At 40.9% G+C, this 26,045-nt stretch overlaps 1 protein-coding gene across 1 annotated transcript in view; it reads left to right on the top strand.

Moving 5' to 3' along the window:
• Positions 1 to 23,642, top strand: part of pde1a (phosphodiesterase 1A, calmodulin-dependent) — a 397,928-nt gene extending 374,286 nt beyond the window's left edge. The window contains exons 13-16 of the mRNA XM_034187112.1: positions 5,895 to 6,015; positions 6,139 to 6,323; positions 22,914 to 23,096; positions 23,178 to 23,642. Coding sequence (XP_034043003.1) covers positions 5,895 to 6,015; positions 6,139 to 6,323; positions 22,914 to 23,096; positions 23,178 to 23,230 — 542 coding nt within the window. The 3' untranslated portion in view covers positions 23,231 to 23,642. The remainder of the gene's footprint in view (positions 1 to 5,894; positions 6,016 to 6,138; positions 6,324 to 22,913; positions 23,097 to 23,177) is intronic.
• Positions 23,643 to 26,045: the final 2,403 nt, after the last annotated feature.

Below are 26,045 nucleotides of genomic sequence, written 5' to 3'. Positions count from 1 at the left end.
CCTGAAAGCTGAAGGCTCTGCCTCCCATTCTAGTCTTACAAACCCTAGGAACTACAAGTAAGCCTGCAGTCTGAGAGCGAAGCGCTCTATTGGGGTGATATGGTACTATGAGGTCCCTAAGATAAGATGGGACCTGATTATTCAAAACCTTATAAGTAAGAAGAAGAATTTTAAATTCTATTCTAGAATTAACAGGAAGCCAATGAAGAGAGGCCAATATGGGTGAGATATGCTCTCTCCTGCTAGTCCCCGTCAGTACTCTAGCTGCAGCATTTTGAATTAACTGAAGGCTTTTTAGGGAACTTTTAGGACAACCTGATAATAATGAATTACAATAGTCCAGCCTAGAGGAAATAAATGCATGAATTAGTTTTTCAGCATCACTCTGAGACAAGACCTTTCTGATTTTAGAGATATTGCGTAAATGCAAAAAAGCAGTCCTACATATTTGTTTAATATGCGCTTTGAATGACATATCCTGATCAAAAATGACTCCAAGATTTCTCACAGTATTACCAGAGGTCAGGGTAATGCCATCCAGAGTAAGGATCTGGTTAGACACCATGTTTCTAAGATTTGTGGGGCCAAGTACAATAACTTCAGTTTTATCTGAGTTTAAAAGCAGGAAATTAGAGGTCATCCATGTCTTTATGTCTGTAAGACAATCCTGCAGTTTAGCTAATTGGTGTGTGTCCTCTGGCTTCATGGATAGATAAAGCTGGGTATCATCTGCGTAACAATGAAAATTTAAGCAATACCGTCTAATAATACTGCCTAAGGGAAGCATGTATAAAGTGAATAAAATTGGTCCTAGCACAGAACCTTGTGGAACTCCATAATTAACTTTAGTCTGTGAAGAAGATTCCCCATTTACATGAACAAATTGTAATCTATTAGACAAATATGATTCAAACCACCGCAGCGCAGTGCCTTTAATACCTATGGCATGCTCTAATCTCTGTAATAAAATTTTATGGTCAACAGTATCAAAAGCAGCACTGAGGTCTAACAGAACAAGCACAGAGATGAGTCCACTGTCCGAGGCCATAAGAAGATCATTTGTAACCTTCACTAATGCTGTTTCTGTACTATGATGAATTCTAAAACCTGACTGAAACTTTTCAAATAGACCATTCCTCTGCAGATGATCAGTTAGCTGTTTTACAACTACCCTTTCAAGAATTTTTGAGAGAAAAGGAAGGTTGGAGATTGGCCTATAATTAGCTAAGATAGCTGGGTCAAGTGATGGCTTTTTAAGTAATGGTTTAATTACTGCCACCTTAAAAGCCTGTGGTACATAGCCAACTAACAAAGATAGATTGATCATATTTAAGATCGAAGCATTAAATAATGGTAGGGCTTCCTTGAGCAGCCTGGTAGGAATGGGGTCTAACAAACATGTTGATGGTTTGGATGAAGTAACTAATGAAAATAACTCAGACAGAACAATCGGAGAGAAAGAGTCTAACCAAATACCGGCATCACTGAAAGCAGCCAAAGATAACGATACGTCTTTGGGATGGTTATGAGTAATTTTTTCTCTAATAGTTAAAATTTTGTTAGCAAAGAAAGTCATGAAGTCATTACTAGTTAAAGTTAATGGAATACTCAGCTCAATAGAGCTCTGACTCTTTGTCAGCCTGGCTACAGTGCTGAAAAGAAACCTGGGGTTGTTCTTATTTTCTTCAATTAGTGATGAGTAGAAAGATGTCCTAGCTTTACGGAGGGCTTTTTTATAGAGCAACAGACTCTTTTTCCAGGCTAAGTGAAGATCTTCTAAATTAGTGAGACGCCATTTCCTCTCCAACTTACGGGTTATCTGCTTTAAGCTACGAGTTTGTGAGTTATACCATGGAGTCAGACACTTCTGATTTAAAGCTCTCTTTTTCAGAGGAGCTACAGCATCCAAAGTTGTCTTCAATGAGGATGTAAAACTATTGACGAGATACTCTATCTCCCTTACAGAGTTTAGGTAGCTACTCTGCACTGTGTTGGTATATGGCATTAGAGAACATAAAGAAGGAATCATATCCTTAAACCTAGTTACAGCGCTTTCTGAAAGACTTCTAGTGTAATGAAACTTATTCCCCACTGCTGGGTAGTCCATCAGAGTAAATGTAAATGTTATTAAGAAATGATCAGACAGAAGGGAGTTTTCAGGGAATACTGTTAAGTCTTCTATTTCCATACCATAAGTCAGAACAAGATCTAAGATATGATTAAAGTGGTGGGTGGACTCATTTACTTTTTGAGCAAAGCCAATAGAGTCTAATAATAGATTAAATGCAGTGTTGAGGCTGTCATTCTCAGCATCTGTGTGGATGTTAAAATCGCCCACTATAATTATCTTATCTGAGCTAAGCACTAAGTCAGACAAAAGGTCTGAAAATTCACAGAGAAACTCACAGTAACGACCAGGTGGACGATAGATAATAACAAATAAAACTGGTTTTTGGGACTTCCAATTTGGGTGGACAAGACTAAGAGACAAGCTTTCAAATGAATTAAAGCTCTGTCTGGGTTTTTGATTAATTAATAAGCTGGAATGGAAGATTGCTGCTAATCCTCCGCCCCGGCCCGTGCTACGAGCATTCTGACAGTTAGTGTGACTCGGGGGTGTTGACTCATTTAAACTAACATATTCATCCTGCTGTAACCAGGTTTCTGTAAGGCAGAATAAATCAATATGTTGATCAATTATTATATCATTTACTAACAGGGACTTAGAAGAGAGAGACCTAATGTTTAACAGACCACATTTAACTGTTTTAGTCTGTGGTGCAGTTGAAGGTGCTATATTATTTTTTCTTTTTGAATTTTTATGCTTAAATAGATTTTTGCTGGTTATTGGTAGTCTGGGAGCAGGCACCGTCTCTACGGGGATGGGGTAATGAGGGGATGGCAGGGGGAGAGAAGCTGCAGAGAGGTGTGTAAGACTACAACTCTGCTTCCTGGTCCCAACCCTGGATAGTCACGGTTTGGAGGATTTAAGAAAATTGGCCAGATTCTAGAAATGAGAGCTGCTCCATCCAAAGTGGGATGGATGCCGTCTCTCCTAACAAGACCAGGTTTTCCCCAGAAGCTTTGCCAATTATCTATGAAGCCCACCTCATTTTTTGGACACCACTCAGACAGCCAGCAATTCAAGGAGAACATGCGGCTAAACATGTCACTCCCGGTCCGATTGGACCGGAAGTGACATGTCTCCCAGTCTTGACATGTCACTCCCAGAGTGACATGTCTCCTAGTCTCCCAGTCTTTACCACTGAAAAACATCCCTCTTTGGCATTCATGCCAAAGAGTTCAATCTTTGTCTCATCAGACCAGAAAATTTTGTTTCTCCTGGTCTGACAGTCCTTCAGGTGTCTTTTGGCAAACTCCAGGCAGGCTGTCATGTGCCTTTTACTAAGGAGTGGCTTCTGTCTGGCCACTCTTATCATACAGGCATGATTGGTGGATTGCTGCAGAGATGGTTGTCCTTCTGGAAGGTTCTCCTCTCTCAACAGAGGAATGGTGGGGCGTCATGTTTTTGGTCACCTCCCTAAGGCCCTTCTCCCCCGGTCACTCAGTTTAGACGTGCGGCCAACTCTACAGAGTCTTGGTGGATCTGAACTTCTTTCATTTGTGGATGATGGAAGCCACTGTGCTCATTGGGACCTTTAAAGCAACATAAATGTTTCTGTACTTTCCTCAGATTTGTGCCTCGAGACAATCCTGTCTCAGAGGTCTGCAGCTCATCAGCAACCCACCTGCTGAGGTGATTGGTGGCAAAGAAAACCTGCAGTGTCTTGGCCCTTGTTGCCCACCCCTGGCTTGGAGTCTTTTGTGGTAGTTGTGGATGAGCCTCTTTATTTTCTCTGATGGTAAAGCTGCCAGTTCGTCTTGGCAAAAAGCCTGCAATTTCTGTAAATTCCTGGGCTGTCTTGCATAAACTGCATGTTTGAGCTCTCCCCAGAGTGGCTCAATGATATTGAGGTCAGGAGACTGAGATGGCCACTCCAGAACCTTTATTCTGATGTAGCCAATGACAGGTTGACTTGGCTTTGTGTTTTGGATCGTTGTCATGTTGGAATGTCCAAGTACATCCCATACCTAGCTTCCAGGGTAGGAGTGCAAATGTTCCTCCAGTATTTTCTGATAATATGCTGCATTCATCCTGCCAACAATTCTGACCAAGTTTCCAGTGCAAAACAGCAGTGACCCACCTTTGTGCTTCACAGTAGGAATGGTGTACCTTTCATCATAGGCCTTGTTGACTTCTCTCCAAATGTAACATTTATGGTTGTGGCAAAAAGGTAAATTCAATTTGGGACTCCTCATTCCAAATGACTTTGTTCTCTGTGCTGTTTGGCGTATTGTGAGATACTTTTGTGGCATTTGTGTAGTAATGGCTATCTTCTGGCGACTCAACCATGCAGCCCATTTTTCTTCAAGTGCCTTCTTATTGTACATCTTGAAACAGCCACACCACTTTTTTTCAGAGAGTCTTGTATTTCAGCTGAATTTATCTGTGGGTTTTTCTTTGCATCTCGAACAATTTTTCTGGCAGTTGTTGCTAAAAGTTTTGTTGGTTTACCTGACCATGGTTTGAATCCCTCATTTTACACTTCTTAATTAGAGTTTGAACACTGCTGATTGGTATTCCCTGTCCCTTGGATATCTTTTTATATCTCTTTCCTACTTTATACAGTTTATTTACCTTTTCTTTGATAATTATGTTGCTTTCCCTGTGACTCAGAAACCAGAAACGTCAGTGCAGCACTGGATGGAAGATGCAAGGGTCTGTCAGGAGCCCAGAAACTCACTGACCTTTTATACACACAAACTGATTACAAGCAAACAGATCACAGGTGAGGATGGTTACTTTTAGTAGCCATTCAAACCCGTTTATGTCAACTTCTGTGCATATTATTAGGCCACAATCACCAGGGTATGTAAACTTTTGATCAGGGTCATTTGGTTAGTTTCTACTGCCATCATGACTTAAGAAGGGTAAACACAGTTGTTTCACAATAAGTGGCTTCACATAACCACTAACGATTAATGAAAAAAAGGTTTTTGTGTTATGATTAAATGTGTTATGATAAATGGGCAAAAAAAAATCTAAACTTCTATCAGAGTATGTCAATTTTTACGCACAACTGTAGCTCTTGCTTCACTCTTTTACTTAATTTGGTTTAAATTTCATTCTTACAAGTCTCTGGTCCTGTCTTCCACTAAATCAACTGTGGTGACCCATATTTTGATCAGTGGCCTTTTGGATAGGTCCCTTTGTGCTATGAGGATTTCTGAATGGTAAATGGACTGCATTTATGTCGTGCTTTTCCATTTGAGTCAGAAGCTCAAAGATCTGTACAGTGATGCTTCGCATTCACCTCACTCACTCAGTCTCTCTCTCTCACACACACACACACACACACACACACACACACACACACACACACACACACACACACACACACACACACACACACACACACACACACACGAGGAGCAATTTTGGGATTAAGGACCTTGTCCAAGGGCCCTTATTGATTTTTCAGCCTGACAGAGTTTGAACTGAGGCTCTCATGGTCTCGAGCCCACCACTTAACAACTAGAACATCACCTCCCTGAATTAAATGAGTTAATCACTTATATGTTGACCTATGCTGATAGCATCTTAAATATTTTAAACTTCATGAGACTTTATCACAAGCCTAATACTCTGTCATGTAAATTTTTTTGACACCTACACTTTATTTTAAGACATTCAATTTACTGCAGTCCCTTCATCATCTCTCCTGTCCTTTAAGTTCTGATTCTGTGTGCCTGCCTGTCTCTGTTCATCTGTGTAATGCCTGCTTACATGCTAATCTCCCTATCTGTGTCTGTCTGTCTGTCTCTGTTTTTAGGTTTCATAGACTTTATAGTGGAACCGACCTTCAGCGTTTTGATTGACACAACAGAGAAAGTTATTGGACCACTGATAGAAGAAGAGAGGAAGGCCAGAGAGACTGGAAACAGGAGGTCCAGGTACTTCTACTAATACTGTCATCTGTACCATTTGTAGTGTTGCTTTACAAAAGCAAGAACAAAACAACATGACTCGTACATTTATATGGGATGTCTTTCCTGAATAACTGTGCTTTCTTCCAGTCTAACAGGAACAGGCTCAGTCACAGTGGAGGCAGTGCAACGACATAGTAGTAGTCGTCATGGAAACAGTGATGATGGACAGATGGACTTCTCCTTGACAGCCATCAGCCTACCTGCTCTGAAGCACCAGTTCTCCAGCATTATTGGAAGTAATAAGGACAGGTGGAAGGAGCTTTCCTTACATGGTACACATGCACATGGACACACAATCAAGCATTCAGGGCCCCATTTTAATAGTACAAGCACAACCATTTTTACAGTTCACAGTTGGGTCTGAAGGACATTGTTGCAGTGAGAGTAATCTCACATTTTATTTTCATTCACACAACCAAAAATAGCAAGAATTTTATCTGATTTATATGGAATATTCACCAGAGCAGGGACTAAAAAAAAAAAAAAAAAAAAAAAAAAATCTTAAGTGAACTACAAATTGAATTAGCAGATCTACCTCCACTAACTGACCAATGACGTTGACAAGACAAACTGAGTTTATTCTGTTAAAAATGACATACTTTCTTTGTGAAATTCTTCTACAGTATGTGCTTATTGGACACCTCTGAGATACATGGTAAATGGACTGCATTTATATCACACTTTTATGGTGAAAGAACTTTAGAGATGCCTCACATTCACTGTCAATGTCAAGAGTCAATCAATCAATCAATCAATTTTTTTATATAGCGCCAAATCACAACACACAGTTGCCCCAAGGCGCTTTATATTGTAAGGCAAGGCCATACAATAATTATGTAAAACCCCAACGGTCAAAACGACCCCCTGTGAGCAAGCACTTGGCTACAGTGGGAAGGAAAAACTCCCTTTTAACAGGAAGAAACCTCCAGCAGAACCAGGCTCAGGGAGGGGCAGTCTTCTGCTGGGACTGGTTGGGGCTGAGGGAGAGAACCAGGAAAAAGACATGCTGTGGAGGGGAGCAGATCACTAATGATTAAATGCAGAGTGGTGCATACAGAGCAAAAAGAGAAAGAAACAGTGCATCATGGGAACCCCCCAGCAGTCTATGTCTATAGCAGCATAACTAAGGGATGGTTCAGGGTCACCTGATCCAGCCCTAACTATAAGCTTTAGCAAAAAGGAAAGCTTTAAGCCTAATCTTAAAAGTAGAGAGGGTGTCTGTCTCCCTGATCTGAATTGGGAGCTGGTTCCACAGGAGAGGAGCCTGAAAGCTGAAGGCTCTGCCTCCCATTCTACTCTTACAAACCCTAGGAACTACAAGTAAGCCTGCAGTCTGAGAGCGAAGCGCTCTATTGGGGTGATATGGTACTACGAGGTCCCTAAGATAAGATGGGACCTGATTATTCAAAACCTTATAAGTAAGAAGAAGAATTTTAAATTCTATTCTAGAATTAACAGGAAGCCAATGAAGAGAGGCCAATATGGGTGAGATATGCTCTCTCCTTCTAGTCCCCGTCAGTACTCTAGCTGCAGCATTTTGAATTAACTGAAGGCTTTTTAGGGCACTTTTAGGACAACCTGATAATAATGAATTACAATAGTCCAGCCTAGAGGAAATAAATGCATGAATTAGTTTTTCAGCATCACTCTGAGACAAGACCTTTCTGATTTTAGAGATATTGCATAAATGCAAAAAAGCAGTCCTACATATTTGTTTAATATGCGCTTTGAATGACATATCCTGATCAAAAATGACTCCAAGATTTCTCACAGTATTACTAGAGGTCAGGGTAATGCCATCCAGAGTAAGGATCTGGTTAGACACCGTGTTTCGAAGATTTGTGGGGCCAAGTACAATAACTTCAGTTTTATCTGAGTTTAAAAGCAGGAAATTAGAGGTCATCCATGTCTTTATGTCTGTAAGACAATCCTGCAGTTTAGCTAATTGGTGTGTGTCCTCTGGCTTCATGGATAGATAAAGCTGGGTATCATCTGCGTAACAATGAAAATTTAAGCAATACCGTCTAATAATACTGCCTAAAGGAAGCATGTATAAAGTGAATAAAATTGGTCCTAGCACAGAACCTTGTGGAACTCCATAATTAACTTTAGTCTGTGAAGAAGATTCCCCATTTACATGAACAAATTGTAATCTATTAGACAAATATGATTCAAACCACCGCAGCACAGTGCCTTTAATACCTATGGCATGCTCTAATCTCTGTAATAAAATTTTATGGTCAACAGTATCAAAAGCAGCACTGAGGTCTAACAGAACAAGCACAGAGATGAGTCCACTGTCCGAGGCCATAAGAAGATCATTTGTAACCTTCACTAATGCTGTTTCTGTACTATGATGAATTCTAAAACCTGACTGAAACTCTTCAAATAGACCATTCCTCTGCAGATGATCAGTTAGCTGTTTTACAACTACCCTTTCAAGAATTTTTGAGAGAAAAGGAAGGTTGGAGATTGGCCTATAATTAGCTAAGATAGCTGGGTCAAGTGATGGCTTTTTAAGTAATGGTTTAATTACTGCCACCTTAAAAGCCTGTGGTACATAGCCAACTAACAAAGATAGATTGATCATATTTAAGATCGAAGCATTAAATAATGGTAGGGCTTCCTTGAGCAGCCTGGTAGGAATGGGGTCTAATAAACATGTTGATGGTTTGGATGAAGTAACTAATGAAAATAACTCAGACAGAACAATCGGAGAGAAAGAGTCTAACCAAATACCGGCATCACTGAAAGCAGCCAAAGATAACGATACGTCTTTGGGATGGTTATGAGTAATTTTTTCTCTAATAGTTAAAATTTTGTTAGCAAAGAAAGTCATGAAGTCATTACTAGTTAAAGTTAATGGAATACTCAGCTCAATAGAGCTCTGACTCTTTGTCAGCCTGGCTACAGTGCTGAAAAGAAACCTGGGGTTGTTCTTATTTTCTTCAATTAGTGATGAGTAGAAAGATGTCCTAGCTTTACGGAGGGCTTTTTTTTATAGAGCAACAGACTCTTTTTCCAGGCTAAGTGAAGATCTTCTAAATTAGTGAGACGCCATTTCCTCTCCAACTTACGGGTTATCTGCTTTAAGCTACGAGTTTGTGAGTTATACCACGGAGTCAGGCACTTAAGATTTAAAGCTCTCTTTTTTAGAGGAGCTACAGCATCCAAAGTTGTCTTCAATGAGGATGTAAAACTATTGACGAGATACTCTATCTCACTTACAGAGTTTAGGTAGCTACTCTGCACTGTGTTGGTATATGGCATTAGAGAACATAAAGAAGGAATCATATCCTTAAACCTAGTTACAGCACTTTCTGAAAGACTTCTACTGTAATGAAACTTATTCCCCACTGCTGGGTAGTCCATCAGAGTAAATGTAAATGTTATTAAGAAATGATCAGACAGAAGGGAGTTTTCAGGAAATACTGTTAAGTCTTCTATTTCCATACCATAAGTCAGAACAAGATCTAAGATATGATTAAAGTGGTGGGTGGACTCATTTACTTTTTGAGCAAAGCCAATAGAGTCTAATAATAGATTAAATGCAGTGTTGAGGCTGTCATTCTCAGCATCTGTGTGGATGTTAAAATCGCCCACTATAATTATCTTATCTGAGCTAAGCACTAAGTCAGACAAAAGGTCTGAAAATTCACAGAGAAACTCACAGTAACGACCAGGTGGACGATAGATAATAACAAATAAAACTGGTTTTTGGGACTTCCAATTTGGATGGACAAGACTAAGAGTCCAGCTTTCAAATGAATTAAAGCTCTGTCTGGGTTTTTGATTAATTAATAAGCTGGAATGGAAGATTGCTGCTAATCCTCCGCCCCGGCCCGTGCTACGAGCATTCTGACAGTTAGTGTGACTCGGGGGTGTTGACTCATTTAAACTAACATATTCATCCTGCTGTAACCAGGTTTCTGTAAGGCAGAATAAATCAATATGTTGATCAATTATTATATCATTTACCAACAGGGACTTAGAAGAGAGAGACCTAATGTTTAATAGACCACATTTAACTGTTTTAGTCTGTGGTGCAGTTGAACTGGTCCCAACCCTGGATAGTCACGGTTTGGAGGATTTAAGAAAATTGGCCAGATTTCTAGAAATGAGAGCTACTCCATCCAAAGTGGGATGGATGCCGTCTCTCCTAACAAGACCAGGTTTTCCCCAGAAGCTTTGCCATTTATCTATGAAGCCCACCTCATTTTTTGGACACCACTCAGACAGCCAGCAATTCAAGGAGAACATGCGGCTAAACATGTCACTCCCGGTCCGATTGGGGAGGGGCCCAGAGAAAACTACAGAGTCCGACATTGTTTTTGCAAAGTTACACACCGATTTAATGTTAATTTTAGTGACCTCCGATTGGCGTAACCGGGTGTCATTACTGCCGACGTGAATTACAATCTTACCAAATTTACGCTTAGCCTTAGCCAGCAGTTTCAAATTTCCTTCAATGTCGCCTGCTCTGGCCCCCGGAAGACAATTGACTATGGTTGCTGGTGTCGCTAACTTCACATTTCGCAAAACAGAGTCGCCAATAACCAGAGTTTGATCCTCGGCGGGTGTGTCGTCGAGTGGGGAAAAAGGGTTAGAGATGTGAACGGGTTGGCGGTGTACACGGGGCTTCTGTTTAGGGCTACGCTTCCTCCTCACAGTCACCCAGTCAGCCTGCTTTCCCGGCTGCTCGGGATCTGCCAGGGGGTAACTAACGGCGGCTAAGCTACCTTGGTCCGCACCGACTACAGGGGCCTGGCTAGCTGTAGAATTTTCCACGGTGCGGAGCCGAGTCTCCAATTCGCCCAGCCTGACCTCCAAAGCTACGAATAAGCTACACTTATTACAAGTACCGTTACTGCTAAAGGAGGCCGAGCAATAACTAAACATTTCACACCCAGAGCAGAAAAGTGCGGGAGAGACAGGAGAAGCCGCCATGCTAAATCGGCTAAGAGCTAGTAGCTATGCTAAGCTAGCGGATTCCTAAAAACACGCAAAGTGAATAATGTGTAAATAATTTAGAGGTGATTCAGCAGAAGGAGTGCTTTAGTTAAGGCACGTAAAGATTACACTGGGAAACAAATCGTAAACTAGATAACTAGATCAATCTAACTGCGCAGATTAAACAGCTAACAGATACAGAAAAACACAGCTGTGCTCCGGAACAGGAAGTGATACAATACCGCAGTGAGAGCCAACCACCAGTAGAGGCCCAGAGTGAGGAAGAGTGAGTGCTGTAATTGCAAGGTGCTCACTCCAAACTAGGTGCTCACTCCAAACTAGGTGCAAATTGATGATTGAAGACCTTGCCCAAGGGCCCTGAGTGATTTTCCAGTCTGACAGACATTTGAACCATGGAGCCTCTGGTCACAAGTCCACTGCTTTTAACCACTTGACCTTGACCTCCACATGGGCGGGGCCGTATACGATATTTTGGGGTGTTATGGTAATTTAGTGTTCACCTGAACACACAATGGATTTGCACACCAGTGCTGTAAAACATGTTTACCTATGTCATTTACACAGTTGTTGATCCAATGTGTCTGGTCTGCTTTGTTGTTTCTTTTCTCCTGTTGCATTTCTGTTCCCCCCCGTATTAAAAAAAGTGATGTTCAGGCCTGCCAGCTGTACAGACCATGTGCTTTTTTGTTTTTATAATTCAGAGTGTCTAAGTAATGTGGGCATAATATAGTTGCCAATATTTGTATATTATGTGACACAGTAAATAACAAATTCAATTCAATTTAATTTGCTTCATTTTCATTTATATAGTGCCAAATCACAACAAAGTTGCCTCAAGGTGCTTCACACAAGTAAGGTCTAACTTTACCAACCCCAAGAGCAAGCACACAGGTGACAGTGGTAAGGAAAAACTCCCTCTGATGATATTGAGGAAGAAACCTCAAGCAGACCAGACTCAAAGGTGTGATCCACTGCTTGGGCCATGCTACCAACACAGTTGACAATAAAAATATACACGAAATTTTTGGGAGTCCATGCTGGTGTACAGGATGGGAGGCTTGCAGAAAGACACCACACCCACTCCCACTTCTGGATGGAGCTACACCTCAAACAGAGGTTAAAAAAAAAAAAAAAAACAGAATCAGGTGGCAGAAAGACAACAAATAAGGTATAATTTGTCAGCATTAAACAACAAGAAAAACAGACTGGCACCTCCCTACTTAGCTGACCTAATTAAACTCTACGTACTGGCCAGTGCTCTGTGTTCTCAGGGTGCAGGACTACTTTGTGTCACCAGGGTGAATAAGAAGTTTGCAGGTTACAGAGCTTTCTCTTATCGTGCCTCTGTTCTGTGGAATGATCTCTCTGCATTAATAAAACAGTCAGATTCTGTGGAGACTTTCAAGTCCAGACTTAAGACGCACTTATTTTCCCTTTCATATGGCTAGCATACTGGTATAGTTTTTCGCTTTTTACTCTTTTAATTCATTTTATTAGTAAACGGAGCGTGCCGCGGCCTCAACTTTACCTAAATTCTGTGTCTTTTAGTGAAGGTTAGGGCTAGTGGCCGGTGATCATCTTAGTATTTCTTCTGTTTTTCTTGTTGCTTAATGCTGACACATTATACTGTCTTTTTTGTCTTTCTGATTCCTGATTCTGTTTTTGTTTTTTCTCTCTGTTTGAGGTGTGGCTCCATTCAGAGATGGGTGTGGTGTCTGTTTCTGTAACCCTCCTGTCCTGTGCACCGGCAACATTTCCTTGGTCTGGGGGTTAGTAAGGTTCAACCTTACTTGTGTAAAGCACCTTGAGGCAACTTTGTTGTGATTTGGCGCTATATAAATTAAATAAAGTTGGTTCAAAATGCTGCTGCCAGAGCTTTGACACAAAGCAGAAAGTTTGACCACATTACACCCATTTTGGCATCCTTCACTGGCTTCCTGTCTGCGAGATTGGATTTTAAGGTTCTGTTACTGGCCTATAAAATTGTTCATGGGCTGGCAACGCCCTACCTGGCTGACCTGGTTGAGCTCAACGTACCGGCTTGGGCCCTGCGTTCGCAGGGTGCAGGACTTCCTTTTGTCTCTAGGGTGAATAAAAAGTCTGCAGGTCACAGAGCTATTTCTTATCATGTCCCTGCTCTGTGGAATGATCTTCCTGCACAAATAAGGCAGTCAGGTTCTGTGGAGACTTTTAAGTTAAGGCTTAAGATTCATTTGTTCTCCCTGTTTTATCATTAGTATATTAAAATATTGTGTATGTGTTTTTATTCTTTTTACTTTTTTATGGTTTTGCTCTTTTGTTATGTTTTTAATCTTTTAATCTATTTTGTGCTGTTTCTGTGAATTATGTCATGTGAAGCACCTTGAGGCAACCTTGTTGTGATTTGGCGTCATATAAATTAATACATTTGAATTTTGAATTTGTCAGGTATGATGTCAACCATGCAAGGACATTCCCAGTGATCCCAAAATGATTCTCCAATCTATCGAGCAGAATATGATGATCCATGGTATGAAACGCAGTAAGATCTAACGGCATCAGAACCATACTGGTGTTTGAATCTACTGCAAGCAGAAGATCATTCACCACTTTAGTGAGAGCCGTCTCTGTGGAATGATATTTTCTAAAAGCAGACTGCAGTGGCTCAAAGAGATTATTCTCAGTAAGATAGTCCACGAGCTGCAGCGACACCACTTTTTCCAGAATTTTAAAGCAAAATGATAGATTTGATATCGGCCTATAGTTTTTCAATACACTAGGGTCAAGATTAGATTTCTTAAGTAATGGTTTAATCACTGCAGATTTGAAACATTTAGGAACAGATACAGAGGTTAATGACAAATTAGTAATTTCCAGCACAGTTGGCCCAAGAGTGGGCCATAGGTCCTTAAACAGTTTAGTTGATATAAGATCAAATAAACAGGTTGTGCCTTTATTAGATGTTACAAGTTTCATCAGCACACCTAGATACTATCAAATTCTGTAAATTTAGGTAATACCTCAGTGATGGCGCCCACCCTGATAGCTGGGTATAGTAGCTGAGTTAAGGCATGCTGGGATATAGTTAACCTAATTTCGTCTATTTTCTTCTTGAAGTAATGTAAGAAATTTTGTGCTGTAAAAGTAGAGCGAACTACAGGTGGTTGTCCATGAATAAGTGTTGCCACCGTGTGGAACAAGAACTTTGAGTTATGCTTGTTTTTGTTGATCAAATCAGAGTAATAGGTCCACTTTGTAGCCAATAATGCATGCTTATAGTCTAAGATAGCATCATGCCACGTGAGGTGGAATACTTCTCCTTTTGAACTACACCATTTCCATTCTAGACCTCTAGCCTTATGCTTGAGGTCATGCAAGTAATCATTGAACCAAGATGACTGTGTTTTGGGGGGCGTGGTTTTAATATACAGTAGTGTTCAGAATAATAGTAGTGCTATGTGACTAAAAAGATTAATCCAGGTTTTGAGTATATTTCTTATTATTACATGAGAAACAAGGTACCAGTAGATTCAGTAGATTTTCACAAATCCAACAAGACCAAGCATTCATGATATGCACACTCTTAAGGCTATGAAATTGGGCTATTAGTAAAAAAAAGTAGAAAAGGGGGTGTTCACAATAATAGTAGTGTGGCATTCAGTCAGTGAGTTCATCAATTTTGTGGAACAAACAGGTGTGAATCAGGCATCCCCTGTTTAAAGATGAAGCCAGCACCTGTTGAACATGCTTTTCTCTTTGAAAGCCTGAGGAAAATGGGACGCTCAAGGCATTGTTCAGAAGAACAGCGTAGTTTGATTAAAAAGTTGATTGGAGAGGGGAAAACTTATACGCATATAGGCTGTTCATCTACAATGATCTCCAATGCTTTAAAATGGACAAAAAACCAGAGACGCGTGGAAGAAAATGGAAAACAACCATCAAAATGGATAGAAGAATAACCAGAATGGCAAAGGCTCACCCATTGATCAGCTCCAGGATGATCAAAGACAGTCTGGAGTTACCTGTAAGTGCTGTGACAGTTAGACGACGCCTGTGTGAATCTAATTTATTTGCAAGGATCCCCCACAAAGTCCCTCTGTTAAATAAAAGACATGTGCAGAAGAGGTTGCAATTTGCCAAAGAACACATCAACTGGCCTAAAGAGAAATGGACTTATGAGAGTAAAATTGTTCTTTTTGGGTCCAAGGGCCACAGACGGTTTGTGAGATGACCCCCAAACTCTGAATTCAAGCCACAGTTCACAGTGAAGACAGTGAAGCATGGTGGTGTAAGCATCATGATATGGGCATGTTTCTCCTACTATGGTGTTGGGCCTATATATATCACATACCAGGTATCATGGATCAGTTTGGATATGTCAGAATACTTGAAGAGGTCATGTTGCCTTATGCTGAAGAGGACATGCCCTTGAAATGGATGTTTCAACAAGACAATGACCCCAAGCACACTAGTAAACCAGCAAAATCTTGGGTCCAAACCAACAAAATTAATGCCTTGCAGATGTGAAGAAATCATGAAAAACTGGTTAAACAACTAAATACTAGTTTAGTGATTCACAGGATTGATAAAAAAAAGCAGTTTGAACATAATAGTTTTGAGTTTGTAGCGTCAACAGCAGATAGTAGAGAAGCTTGAGTCTTCGACTGGACTGGGTTGCTTGACGCGAGGACATTTCGCTTCAAATCGCAGAAGCTTCCTCAGCTAAAATTCTTGCACTGGTGGTCTGACTTCTGTCTTGACTCTTGTAGAGAGGAATAATCAAGAAGTCACAAAAGCTGGAGTTTTCTAACCCTAACCCTAACCCTAACCCAGCCAGGGTGTAGAGGGGGTCTGGTTTGGGAACCACAGAATCTCGTCTCTGCTGTTTGCGGATGATGTGGTTCTGTTGGCTTCGTCATATCAGGACCTTCAGTGTGCACTGGGGCGGTTTTCAGCCGAGTGTGAAGCGTCCGGGATGAAAATCAGCACCTCCAAATCCGAGGCCATGGTTCTCGACCGAAAAAAGGTGCTTTGCCCTCTTCAGGTCGGTGGAGTGTCCTTGCCTCAAGTGGAGGAGTTTAAGTATCTCGGTGTCTTGTTCACGAGTGAGGGACGGATGGAGCGTGAGATTGATAGACGGATCGGTGCAGCATCTGCAGTGATGCGGTCGCTGTATCGGACCGTTGTGGTGAAGAGAGAGCTGAGTAGGGGGGCAGAGCTGTCGATTTACCGATCGATCTACGTTCCGATCCTCACCTATGGTCATGAGATTTGGCTCATGACCGAAAGAACGAGATCACGAGTACAAGCGGCCGAGATGAGTTTCCTCCGCAGGGTGGCTGGGCGCTCCCTTAGAGATAGGGTGAGGAGCTCGGTCACTCGGGAGGAGCTCAGAGTCGAGCCGCTGCTCCTCCACGTCGAAAGGAGTCAGTTGAGGTGGCTCGGGCATCTTTTCCGGATCCCCCTGGACGCCTCGCTGGAGAGGTGTTCCGGGCACGTCCCACTGGGAGGAGGCCCCGGGGAAGACCCAGGACACGCTGGAGGGACTACATCTCTCGGCTGGCTTGGGAACGCCTTGGGGTTCCCCCGGAGGAGCTGGAGGAGGTGTGTGTGGATCGGGAGGTCTGGGCGGCTTTGCTTGAGCTGCTGCGACCCGACTCCGGATAAAGCGGAAGAAAATGGATGGATGGATGGATGGACTTCATGACTTTCTTTGCTAATAAAATTTTAACTATTAGAGAAAAAATTACTCATAACCATCCCAAAGACATATCATTCTCTTTGGCTGCTTTCAGTGATGCCGGTATTTGGTTAGACTCTTTCTCTACGATTGTTCTGTCTGAGTTATTTTCATTAGTTACTTCCTCCAAACCATCAACATGTCTATTAGACCCCATTCCTACCAGGCTGCTCAAGGAAGCCCTACCATTAATTAATGCCTTGGTCTTAAATATGATCAATCTATCTTTATTAGTTGGCTATGTACCACAGGCTTTTAAGGTGGCAGTAATTAAACCATTACTTAAAAAGCCGTCACTTGACCCAGCTATCTTAGCTAATTATAAGCCAATCTCCAACCTTCCTTTTCTCTCAAAAATTCTTGAAAGGGTAGTTGTAAAACAGCTAACTGATCATCTGCAGAGGAATGGTCTATTTGAAGAGTTTCAGTCAGGGTTTAGAATTCATCATAGTACAGAAACAGCATTAGTGAAGGTTACAAATGATCTTCTTATGGCCTCGGACAGTGGACTCATCTCTGTGCTTGTTCTGTTAGACCTCAGTGCTGCTTTTGATACTGTTGACCATAAAATTTTATTACAGAGATTAGAGCATGCTATAGGTATTAAAGCCACTGTGCTGCAGTGATTTGAATCATATTTATCTAATAGATTACAATTTGTTCATGTAAATGGGGAATCTTCTTCACAGACTAAGGTTAATTATGGAGTTCCACAAGGTTCTGTGCTAGGACCAATTTTATTCACTTTATACATGCTTCCCTTAGGCAGTATTATTAGACAGCATTGCTTAAATTTTCATTGTTACGCAGATGATACCCAGCTTTATCTGTCCATGAAGCCAGAGGACACACACCAATTAGCTAAACTGCAGGATTGTCTTACAGACATAAAGACATGGATGACCTCTAATTTCCTTCTTTTAAACTCAGATGAAACTGAAGTTATTGTACTTGGCCCCACAAATCTTAGAAACATGGTGTCTAACCAGATCCTTACTCTGGATGGCATTACCCTGACCTCTAGTAATACTGTGAGAAATCTTGGAGTCAGTTTTGATCAGGATATGACATTCAATGCGCATATTAAACAAATATGTAGGACTGCTTTTTTGCATTTGCGCAATATCTCTAAAATTAGAAAGGTCTTGTCTCAGAGTGATGCTGAAAAACTAATTCATGCATTTATTTCCTCTAGGCTGGACTATTGTAATTCATTATTATCAGGTTGTCCTAAAAGTTCCCTGAAAAGTCTTCAGTTAATTCAAAATGCTGCAGCTAGAGTACTGACAGGGACTAGAAGGAGAAAATTCTTCTTCTTACTTATAAGGTTGTGAATAATCAGGTCCCATCTTATCTTAGGGACCTCATAGTACCATATCACCCCAATAGAGCTCTTCGCTCTCAGACTGCAGGCTTACTTGTAGTTCCTAGGGTTTTTAAGAGTAGAATGGGAGGCAGAGCCTTCAGCTTTCAGGCTCCTCTCCTCTGGAACCAGCTCCCAATTCGGATCAGGGAGACAGACACCCTCTCTACTTTTAAGATTAGGCTTAAAACTTTCCTTTTTGCTAAAGCTTATAGTTAGGGCTGAATCGGGTGACCCTGAACCATCCCTTAGTTATGCTGCTATAGACTTAGACTGCTGGGGGGTTCCCATGATGCACTGTGTGTTTCTTTCTCTATTTGCTCTGTATGCACCACTCTGCATTTAATCATTAGTGATTGATCTCTGCTCCCCTCCACAGCATGTCTTTTTCCTGATTCTCTCCCTCAGCCCCAACCAGTCACAGCAGAAGACTGCCCCTCCCTGAGCCTGGTTCTGCTGGAGGTTTCTTCCTGTTAAAAGGGAGTTTTTCCTTCCCACTGTCGCCAAGTGCTTGCTCACAGGGGGTCGTTTTGACCGTTGGGGTTTTTCTGTAATTATTGTATGGCTTTTCCTTACAATATAAAGCGCCTTGGGGCAACTGTTTGTTGTGATTTGGTGCTATATGAATAAAATTGATTTGATTTGATTCACTAATGCTGTTTCTGTACTATGATGAATTCTAAACCCTGACTGAAACTCTTCAAATAGACCATTCCTCTGCAGATGACCAGTTAGGTGTTTTACAACTACCCTTTCAAGAATTTGTGAGAGAAAAGGAAGGTTGGAGATTGGCCTGTAATTAGCTAAGCTAGCTGGGTCAAGTGACGGCTTTTTAAGTAATGGTTTAATTACTGCCACCTTAAAAGCCTGTGGTACATAGCCAACTAATAAAGATAGATTGATCATATTTAAGATCGAAGCATTAATTAATGATAGGGCTTCCTTGAGCAACCTGGTAGGAATGGGGTCTAATAGAAATGTTGATGGTTTGGATGAAGTAACTAATGAAAATAACTCAGACAGAACAATCAGAGAGAAAGAGTCTAACCAAATACCGGTATCACTGAAAGCAGCCAAAGATAACGATATGTCTTTGGGATGGTTATGAGTAATTTTTTCTCTAATAGTTAAAATTTTATTAGCAAAGAAAGTCATGAAGTCATTACTAGTTAAAGTTAAAGGAATACTCGGCTCAATAGAGCTCTGACTCTGTCAGCCTGGCTACAGTGCTGAAAAGAAACCTGGGGTTGTTCTTATTTTCTTCAGTTACTGATGAGTAGTAAGATGTCCTAGCTTTACGGAGGGCTTTTTTATAGAGCAACAGACTCTTTTTCCAGGCTAAGTGAAGATCTTCTAAATTAGTGAGACGCCATTTCCTCTCCAACGTACGGGTTATCTGCTTTAAGCTGCGAGTTTGTGAGTTATAGGCTCTCTTTTTCAGAGGAGCTACAGCATCCAAAGTTGTCCTCAATGAGGATATAAAACTATTGACGAGATAATCTATCTCACTCACAGAGTTTAGGTAGCTACTCTGCCCTGTGTTGGTATATGGCATTGGAGAACATAAAGAAGGAATCATATCCTTAAATCTAGTTACCTAGTAATCAATAATAATAATAATAATAATAATATGTTGATCAATTATTATATAATTTACTAACAGGGACTTAGAAGAGAGAGACCTAATGTTTAATAGACCACATTTAACTGTTTTAGTCTGTGGTGCAGTTGAAGGTGCTATATTATTTTTTCTTTTTGAATTTTTATGCTTAAATAGATTTTTACTGGTTATTGGTGGTCTGGGGGCAGGCACCGTCTCTACGGGGATGGGGTAATGAGGGGATGGCAGGGGGAGAGAAGCTGCAGAGAGGTGTGTAAGACTACAACTCTGCTTCCTGGTCCCAACCCTGGATAGTCATGGTTTGGAGGATTTAAGAAAATTGGCCAGATTTCTAGAAATGAGAGCTGCTCCATCCAAAGTGGGATGGATGCCGTCTCTCCTAACAAGACCAGGTTTTCCCCAGAAGCTTTGCCAATTATCTATGAAGCCCACCTCACCTTCATATTCATCTGTGAATTGTTCTGTGAACTGTTCTGTAATTTATGTTTGTAGCATGGCCCAAGCAGAGGGTCACCCCTTTGAGTCTGGTCTGCTTGAGGTTTCTTCCTCAGAGGGAGTTTTTCCTTACCACTGTTGCTCTGGGTGTTGGTAAGTTTAGACCTTACCTGTGTGAAGTCATTTTTGATCAGGATATGTCATTCAAAGCGCATATTAAACAAATATGTAGGACTGCTTTTTTGCATTTACGCAATATCTCTAAAATCAGAAAGGTCTTGTCTCAGAGTGATGCTGAAAAACTAATTCATGCATTTATTTCCTCTAGGCTGGACTATTGTAATTCATTATTATCAGGTTGTCCTAAAAGTTCCCTAAAAAGCCTTCAGTTAATTCAAAATGCTGCAGCTAGAGTACTGACAGGGACTAGAAGGAGAGAGAATATCTCACCCATATTGGCCTCTCTTCATTGGCTTCCTGTTAATTCTAGAATAGAATTTAAAATTCTTCTTCTTACTTATAAGGTTTTGAATAATCAGGTCCCATCTTATCTTAGGGACCTCATGGTACCATATCACCCCAATAGAGCGCTTCGCTCTCAGACTGCAGGCTTACTTGTAGTTCCTAGGGTTTGTAAGAGTAGAATGGGAGGCAGAGCCTTCAGCTTTCAGGCTCCTCTCCTGTGGAACCAGCTCCCAATTCAGATCAGGGAGACAGACACCCTCTCTACTTTTAAGATTAGGCTTAAAACTTTCCTTTTTGCTAAAGCTTATAGTTAGGGCTGGATCAGGTGACCCTGAACCATCCCTTAGTTATGCTGCTGTAGACGTAGACTGCTGGGGGGTTCCCATGATGCACTGTTCCTTTCTCTTTTTGCTCTGTATGCACCACTCTGCATTTAATCATTAGTGATCGATCTCTGCTCCCCTCCACAGCATGTCTTTTTCCTGGTTCTCTCCCTCAGCCCCAACCAGTCCCAGCAGAAGACTGCCCCTCCCTGGGCCTGGTTCTGCTGGAGGTTTCTTCCTGTTAAGAGGGAGTTTTTCCTTCCCCCTGTGGCCGGGTGCTTGCTCACAGGGGGTCGTTTTGACCGTTGGGGTTTTACATGATTATTGTATGGCCTTGCCTTACAATATAAAGCGCCTTGGGGCAACTGTTTGTTGTGATTTGGCGCTATATAAAAAAATTGATTGATTGATTGATTGATTGAAGTGCTTTGAGGCTACTCTGTTGTGATTTGGCGCTATATAAATTAAAATAAATTAAAAAATTGAAATTGAGTTTATAAAAAATTTGTTCTGTAAATAGTTCTGTTACTATTGTGATCAAAAATATTGATTTGAATCTCAATTTTGAGGCTGTTCTGTAAATAGTTTTCAAATAAACAAATAGCAACTTGTGATCAATCCATATCAATTTCAGACTTAAAATAATGTACTGATTTAAGCCCCAGCCATTTTGGGTCAAACCACGCCCACTTCCGGTTTAGGCCCCGCCCACTACGAGTACCGATACGGATACAGATACAGATAGTGGTGCACTCGCTCATCTCTAGTGCGAAGGTTAAATGATGCCAATAAAAGTCCAGATTTCTTGTTTCGTTTGAGCTTCGTTGCCCTTCGTTAAGTGCTGTGTGACCAGGCCATTATGCAGGTTCCTCTCTTAGCCAAGGCCGGTAGCCATTTACAGCTGTTTGGACTAGGATGACACAAGTGATATGTCTTGTCCAAGGATAGAGACAGGAAGTGTAATGTGGTATCAAATCCAGGTCCATATATTGACAGCCCAACTCATACCACTAAGCTGCCTGCTCAGGCTGTACAGTACATACTAGTTCAGACTTTGGATTCATTCTTGGCTGCATATGAACATTCTACTAACTGATGACATTTCAATGCAATTAGACATTTTTTTTCTCCCAAAACGTTAGGCTGGATGGGTCCCTAAGGTGCCTTTTGTCAAACTCCAGGTGGGCTGCCATGTGCCTTTTACTAAGTAGTGACTTCCATCTGGTCACTCTACCATACAAGCCTGACTGGTGGATTGCTGCAGAGATGGTTGTCCTTCTGGAAGGTTCTTCTCTCTCCACAGAGGAATGCTGGAGCTCTGACAGAATGACCATTGGGTTCTTGGTCACCTCCTTGACTAAGGTCCTTCTTCGCCAATCGCTCAGTTTAGATGGGCAGCCAGCTCTAGGAAGAGTCCTGGTGGATCTGAACTTCTTCCATTTACAGATGATGGAGGCTACTGTGCTCATTGGGCCCTTCAAAGCAGCAGAAATATTTCTGTACCTTTCCCCAGATTTGTGCCTCGAAACAATCTTATCTTGGATGTCTACAGACAATTCCTTTGACTTGCTTGGTTTGTGCTGTGACTGTGAACGGTGGGACCTTATATGTAGATAGGTGCATGTCTTTCCAAATCATATCCCATCAACTGAATTTACCCCAGGTGGACTGCAATTCAGCTGTAGAAACATTTAAAGATGATAAGTGGAAACCGGATGCACCTGAGCTCAATTGTGAGCTTTAAGGCAGAGGCTGTGAATATATATGTACACGTGATTGCTTAGTTTTTCATTTTTAATAAATTTGCAAAAATCACAAAAAAGCTTTTGTTCACGTTGTCATTACAGGCCTCTTATCCCATTTGTGTGGCATTTGCCCAACATTGTCACAAAATTACCAAACAGTTGTGCAAAGTATGGAACCGTGCGATTTAAATGCAATAAGATTTTTGTTTCCTGTGTGCAGAGGTGGCTGATAAAGAGAAAGAAGGAGATGCAGGTGTGGAGTCTAACATCACCTTTGACATCCAATCACATACATCACCCAACAACAATCCAGACCAGTCACAGAGCTCAGATGCTTCTCCACCTGATGGTGCAGGAGATGGGTTATCAGACTGTAAGCCTGTTGGCCCTGTGACCTGTAATGGTGCGAACATGACTTCTCCCTTATGGTCACATTTACTTTTAAATTCTGAATAGAATGACATTACTGTGGTTACATTTGCAGGTGCAGGGCCAATAGAAGAGGAAGAGCAGAATGAAGTACCCGCAGATCCCTGATGATGTTCTGTATCTTAATCTGAAACATTGCCATGACAACATGAGGCGCAATGCTGTGATATGGGTTCGGACACTTCTGTTTTATTGCAGCAGCTGACTCATCTCCACAATGGCCCCCAAAGGGTCCCCAGACCTTATGTTTACAACTACCCATGAACATATCAAAATGAGAGCATATTTGTAAGGTAACAGCTTAATTCACAGTGATGGTTCCATTTGAAAGTGCTTCATTATGTTATTACAGACTCTGCAAAGAGGAATCATCTCTGTTCACTGGATGGAAAAGTTGAACAAGTGTAGACTCGAGATCAGCATGTCTAATGCATGCCATTTACATATTTGTATATTTATAAGAGATATTTAAATATATGTTTAAATATCTTATGTCATGGAATATAATGAAGCAGCACTGAAGAACAGCACAGAGATAGGTGTGTGTGTGTGTGTGTATTAATTCAATATGTCGAGCTTAATGAGCTCATAGCCACACCCCAATTTGTCATATCAGTGATGTCAGGAGTAGATCATGAGATGCAATAGAATACCAATCAGAAATCTTTTTTTTTTTTTGTCAGTACTTTATTAGTTGAGTGACAAAGTATTCAACTAAATAGAAGGCAGCACTGCACTATCCACTAAATTTAAATACCTAAAAACATTCTTGTGTAATTACAATATTATAATGTGTCCAGTTAATGTAATCTAAAAACTGTTTTTCTCCAGATAACCTTTGAATAAGTTAAAATTTTTGTTCAGCTCACATTTACACGTGTGTGTGTGTGGGGGGGTGGTGGTGGTGGTGGTGGTGGGGGGGGGGGGGGTCTCTTATAGACAGAAGAAAAACTGCTAAACATGAATATGAGGTTTAAAATATATTGGTAACATTACCCTATCAAGTATGATGTATAGGTCCACAGTGACTTCAACCTGTGTAGTCTGACTTAATGAACCAACTGCATTTTATCATATTCATGTTTAAAGCTTTTCTCTTTTTTCTTTTTTTCTTTTTTACAGTCCATTCATACTAATATTAGAGGCTGCCGGATACATCTAAAGCTGTTTTTTTCCCTAGCGCTCTATTGGGGTGATATGGTACTATGAGGTCCCTAAGATAAGATGGGACCTGATTATTCAAAACCTTATAAGTAAGAAGAAGAATTTTAAATTCTATTCTAGAATTAACAGGAAGCCAATGAAGAGAGGCCAATATGGGTGAGATATGCTCTCTCCTGCTAGTCCCCGTCAGTACTCTAGCTGCAGCATTTTGAATTAACTGAAGGCTTTTTAGGGAACTTTTAGGACAACCTGATAATAATGAATTACAATAGTCCAGCCTAGAGGAAATAAATGCATGAATTAGTTTTTCAGCATCACTCTGAGACAAGACCTTTCTGATTTTAGAGATATTGCGTAAATGCAAAAAAGCAGTCCTACATATTTGTTTAATATGCGCTTTGAATGACATATCCTGATCAAAAATGACTCCAAGATTTCTCACAGTATTACCAGAGGTCAGGGTAATGCCATCCAGAGTAAGGATCTGGTTAGACACCATGTTTCTAAGATTTGTGGGGCCAAGTACAATAACTTCAGTTTTATCTGAGTTTAAAAGCAGGAAATTAGAGGTCATCCATGTCTTTATGTCTGTAAGACAATCCTGCAGTTTAGCTAATTGGTGTGTGTCCTCTGGCTTCATGGATAGATAAAGCTGGGTATCATCTGCGTAACAATGAAAATTTAAGCAATACCGTCTAATAATACTGCCTAAGGGAAGCATGTATAAAGTGAATAAAATTGGTCCTAGCACAGAACCTTGTGGAACTCCATAATTAACTTTAGTCTGTGAAGAAGATTCCCCATTTACATGAACAAACTGTAATCTATTAGACAAATATGATTCAAATCACCGCAGCGCAGTGCCTTTAATACCTATGGGATGCTCTAATCTCTGTAATAAATATTTTATGATCAACAGTATCAAAAGCAGCACTGAGGTCTAACAGAACAAGCACAGAGATGAGTCCACTGTCCGAGGCCATAAGAAGATCATTTGTAAACTTCACTAATGCTGTTTCTGTACTATGATGAATTCTAAAACCTGACTGAAACTCTTCAAATAGACCATTCCTCTGCAGATGATCAGTTAGCTGTTTTACAACTACCCTTTCAAGAATTTTTGAGAGAAAAGGAAGGTTGGAGATTGGCCTATAATTAGCTAAGATAGCTGGGTCAAGTGATGGCTTTTTAAGTAATGGTTTAATTACTGCCACCTTAAAAGCCTGTGGTACATAGCCAACTAACAAAGATAGATTGATCATATTTAAGATCGAAGCATTAAATTAAATTAAATTTAAACCAATTTTCAAATAGCCTTTTATGTTCAGACAGCTTAATGGGGTTTTAGCTTAACATAATATCCTTGGTAAGATTTGATCTGGGTTCTGTCAGCTGTGCTCTGCAGAATCAACTATTCTCGTAGTGTCACAAAATATTTTAATGCCCAGAGATGAAGGTGAATGTTCTTTTCTTGTACTTTCAGCATTCATTCGTTTTTCTGCTGCTTATCCAGGTCTGGGTTCCCATGGCAGTAGAACAAGCAGTTCACCCAACACTTCCCTAACCTCAACAAAGTCCTCTAACATTTCTTGAGGAATCCTGAGGCATATTGAAGACTGCTCGGAAAGATAATCCCTCCAGCATGTCCTGGGTCTTTCCTAGGTCCTCCTTCCAGTTGGATGACCAGGGCGCATCTTCACCAGATGCCACGAAGCATGTTCTTTCGATGCAAAGGAGGGGCGGGGTCTCGACTCAGTGT

Source organism: Thalassophryne amazonica, chromosome 14, assembly GCF_902500255.1.
Source record: "Thalassophryne amazonica chromosome 14, fThaAma1.1, whole genome shotgun sequence".
NCBI classification, from domain to species: Eukaryota; Metazoa; Chordata; class Actinopteri; order Batrachoidiformes; family Batrachoididae; genus Thalassophryne; species Thalassophryne amazonica.
Note: the sequence above shows the minus strand (reverse complement) of the source record. Positions and strands in the feature narration are given on the sequence as shown.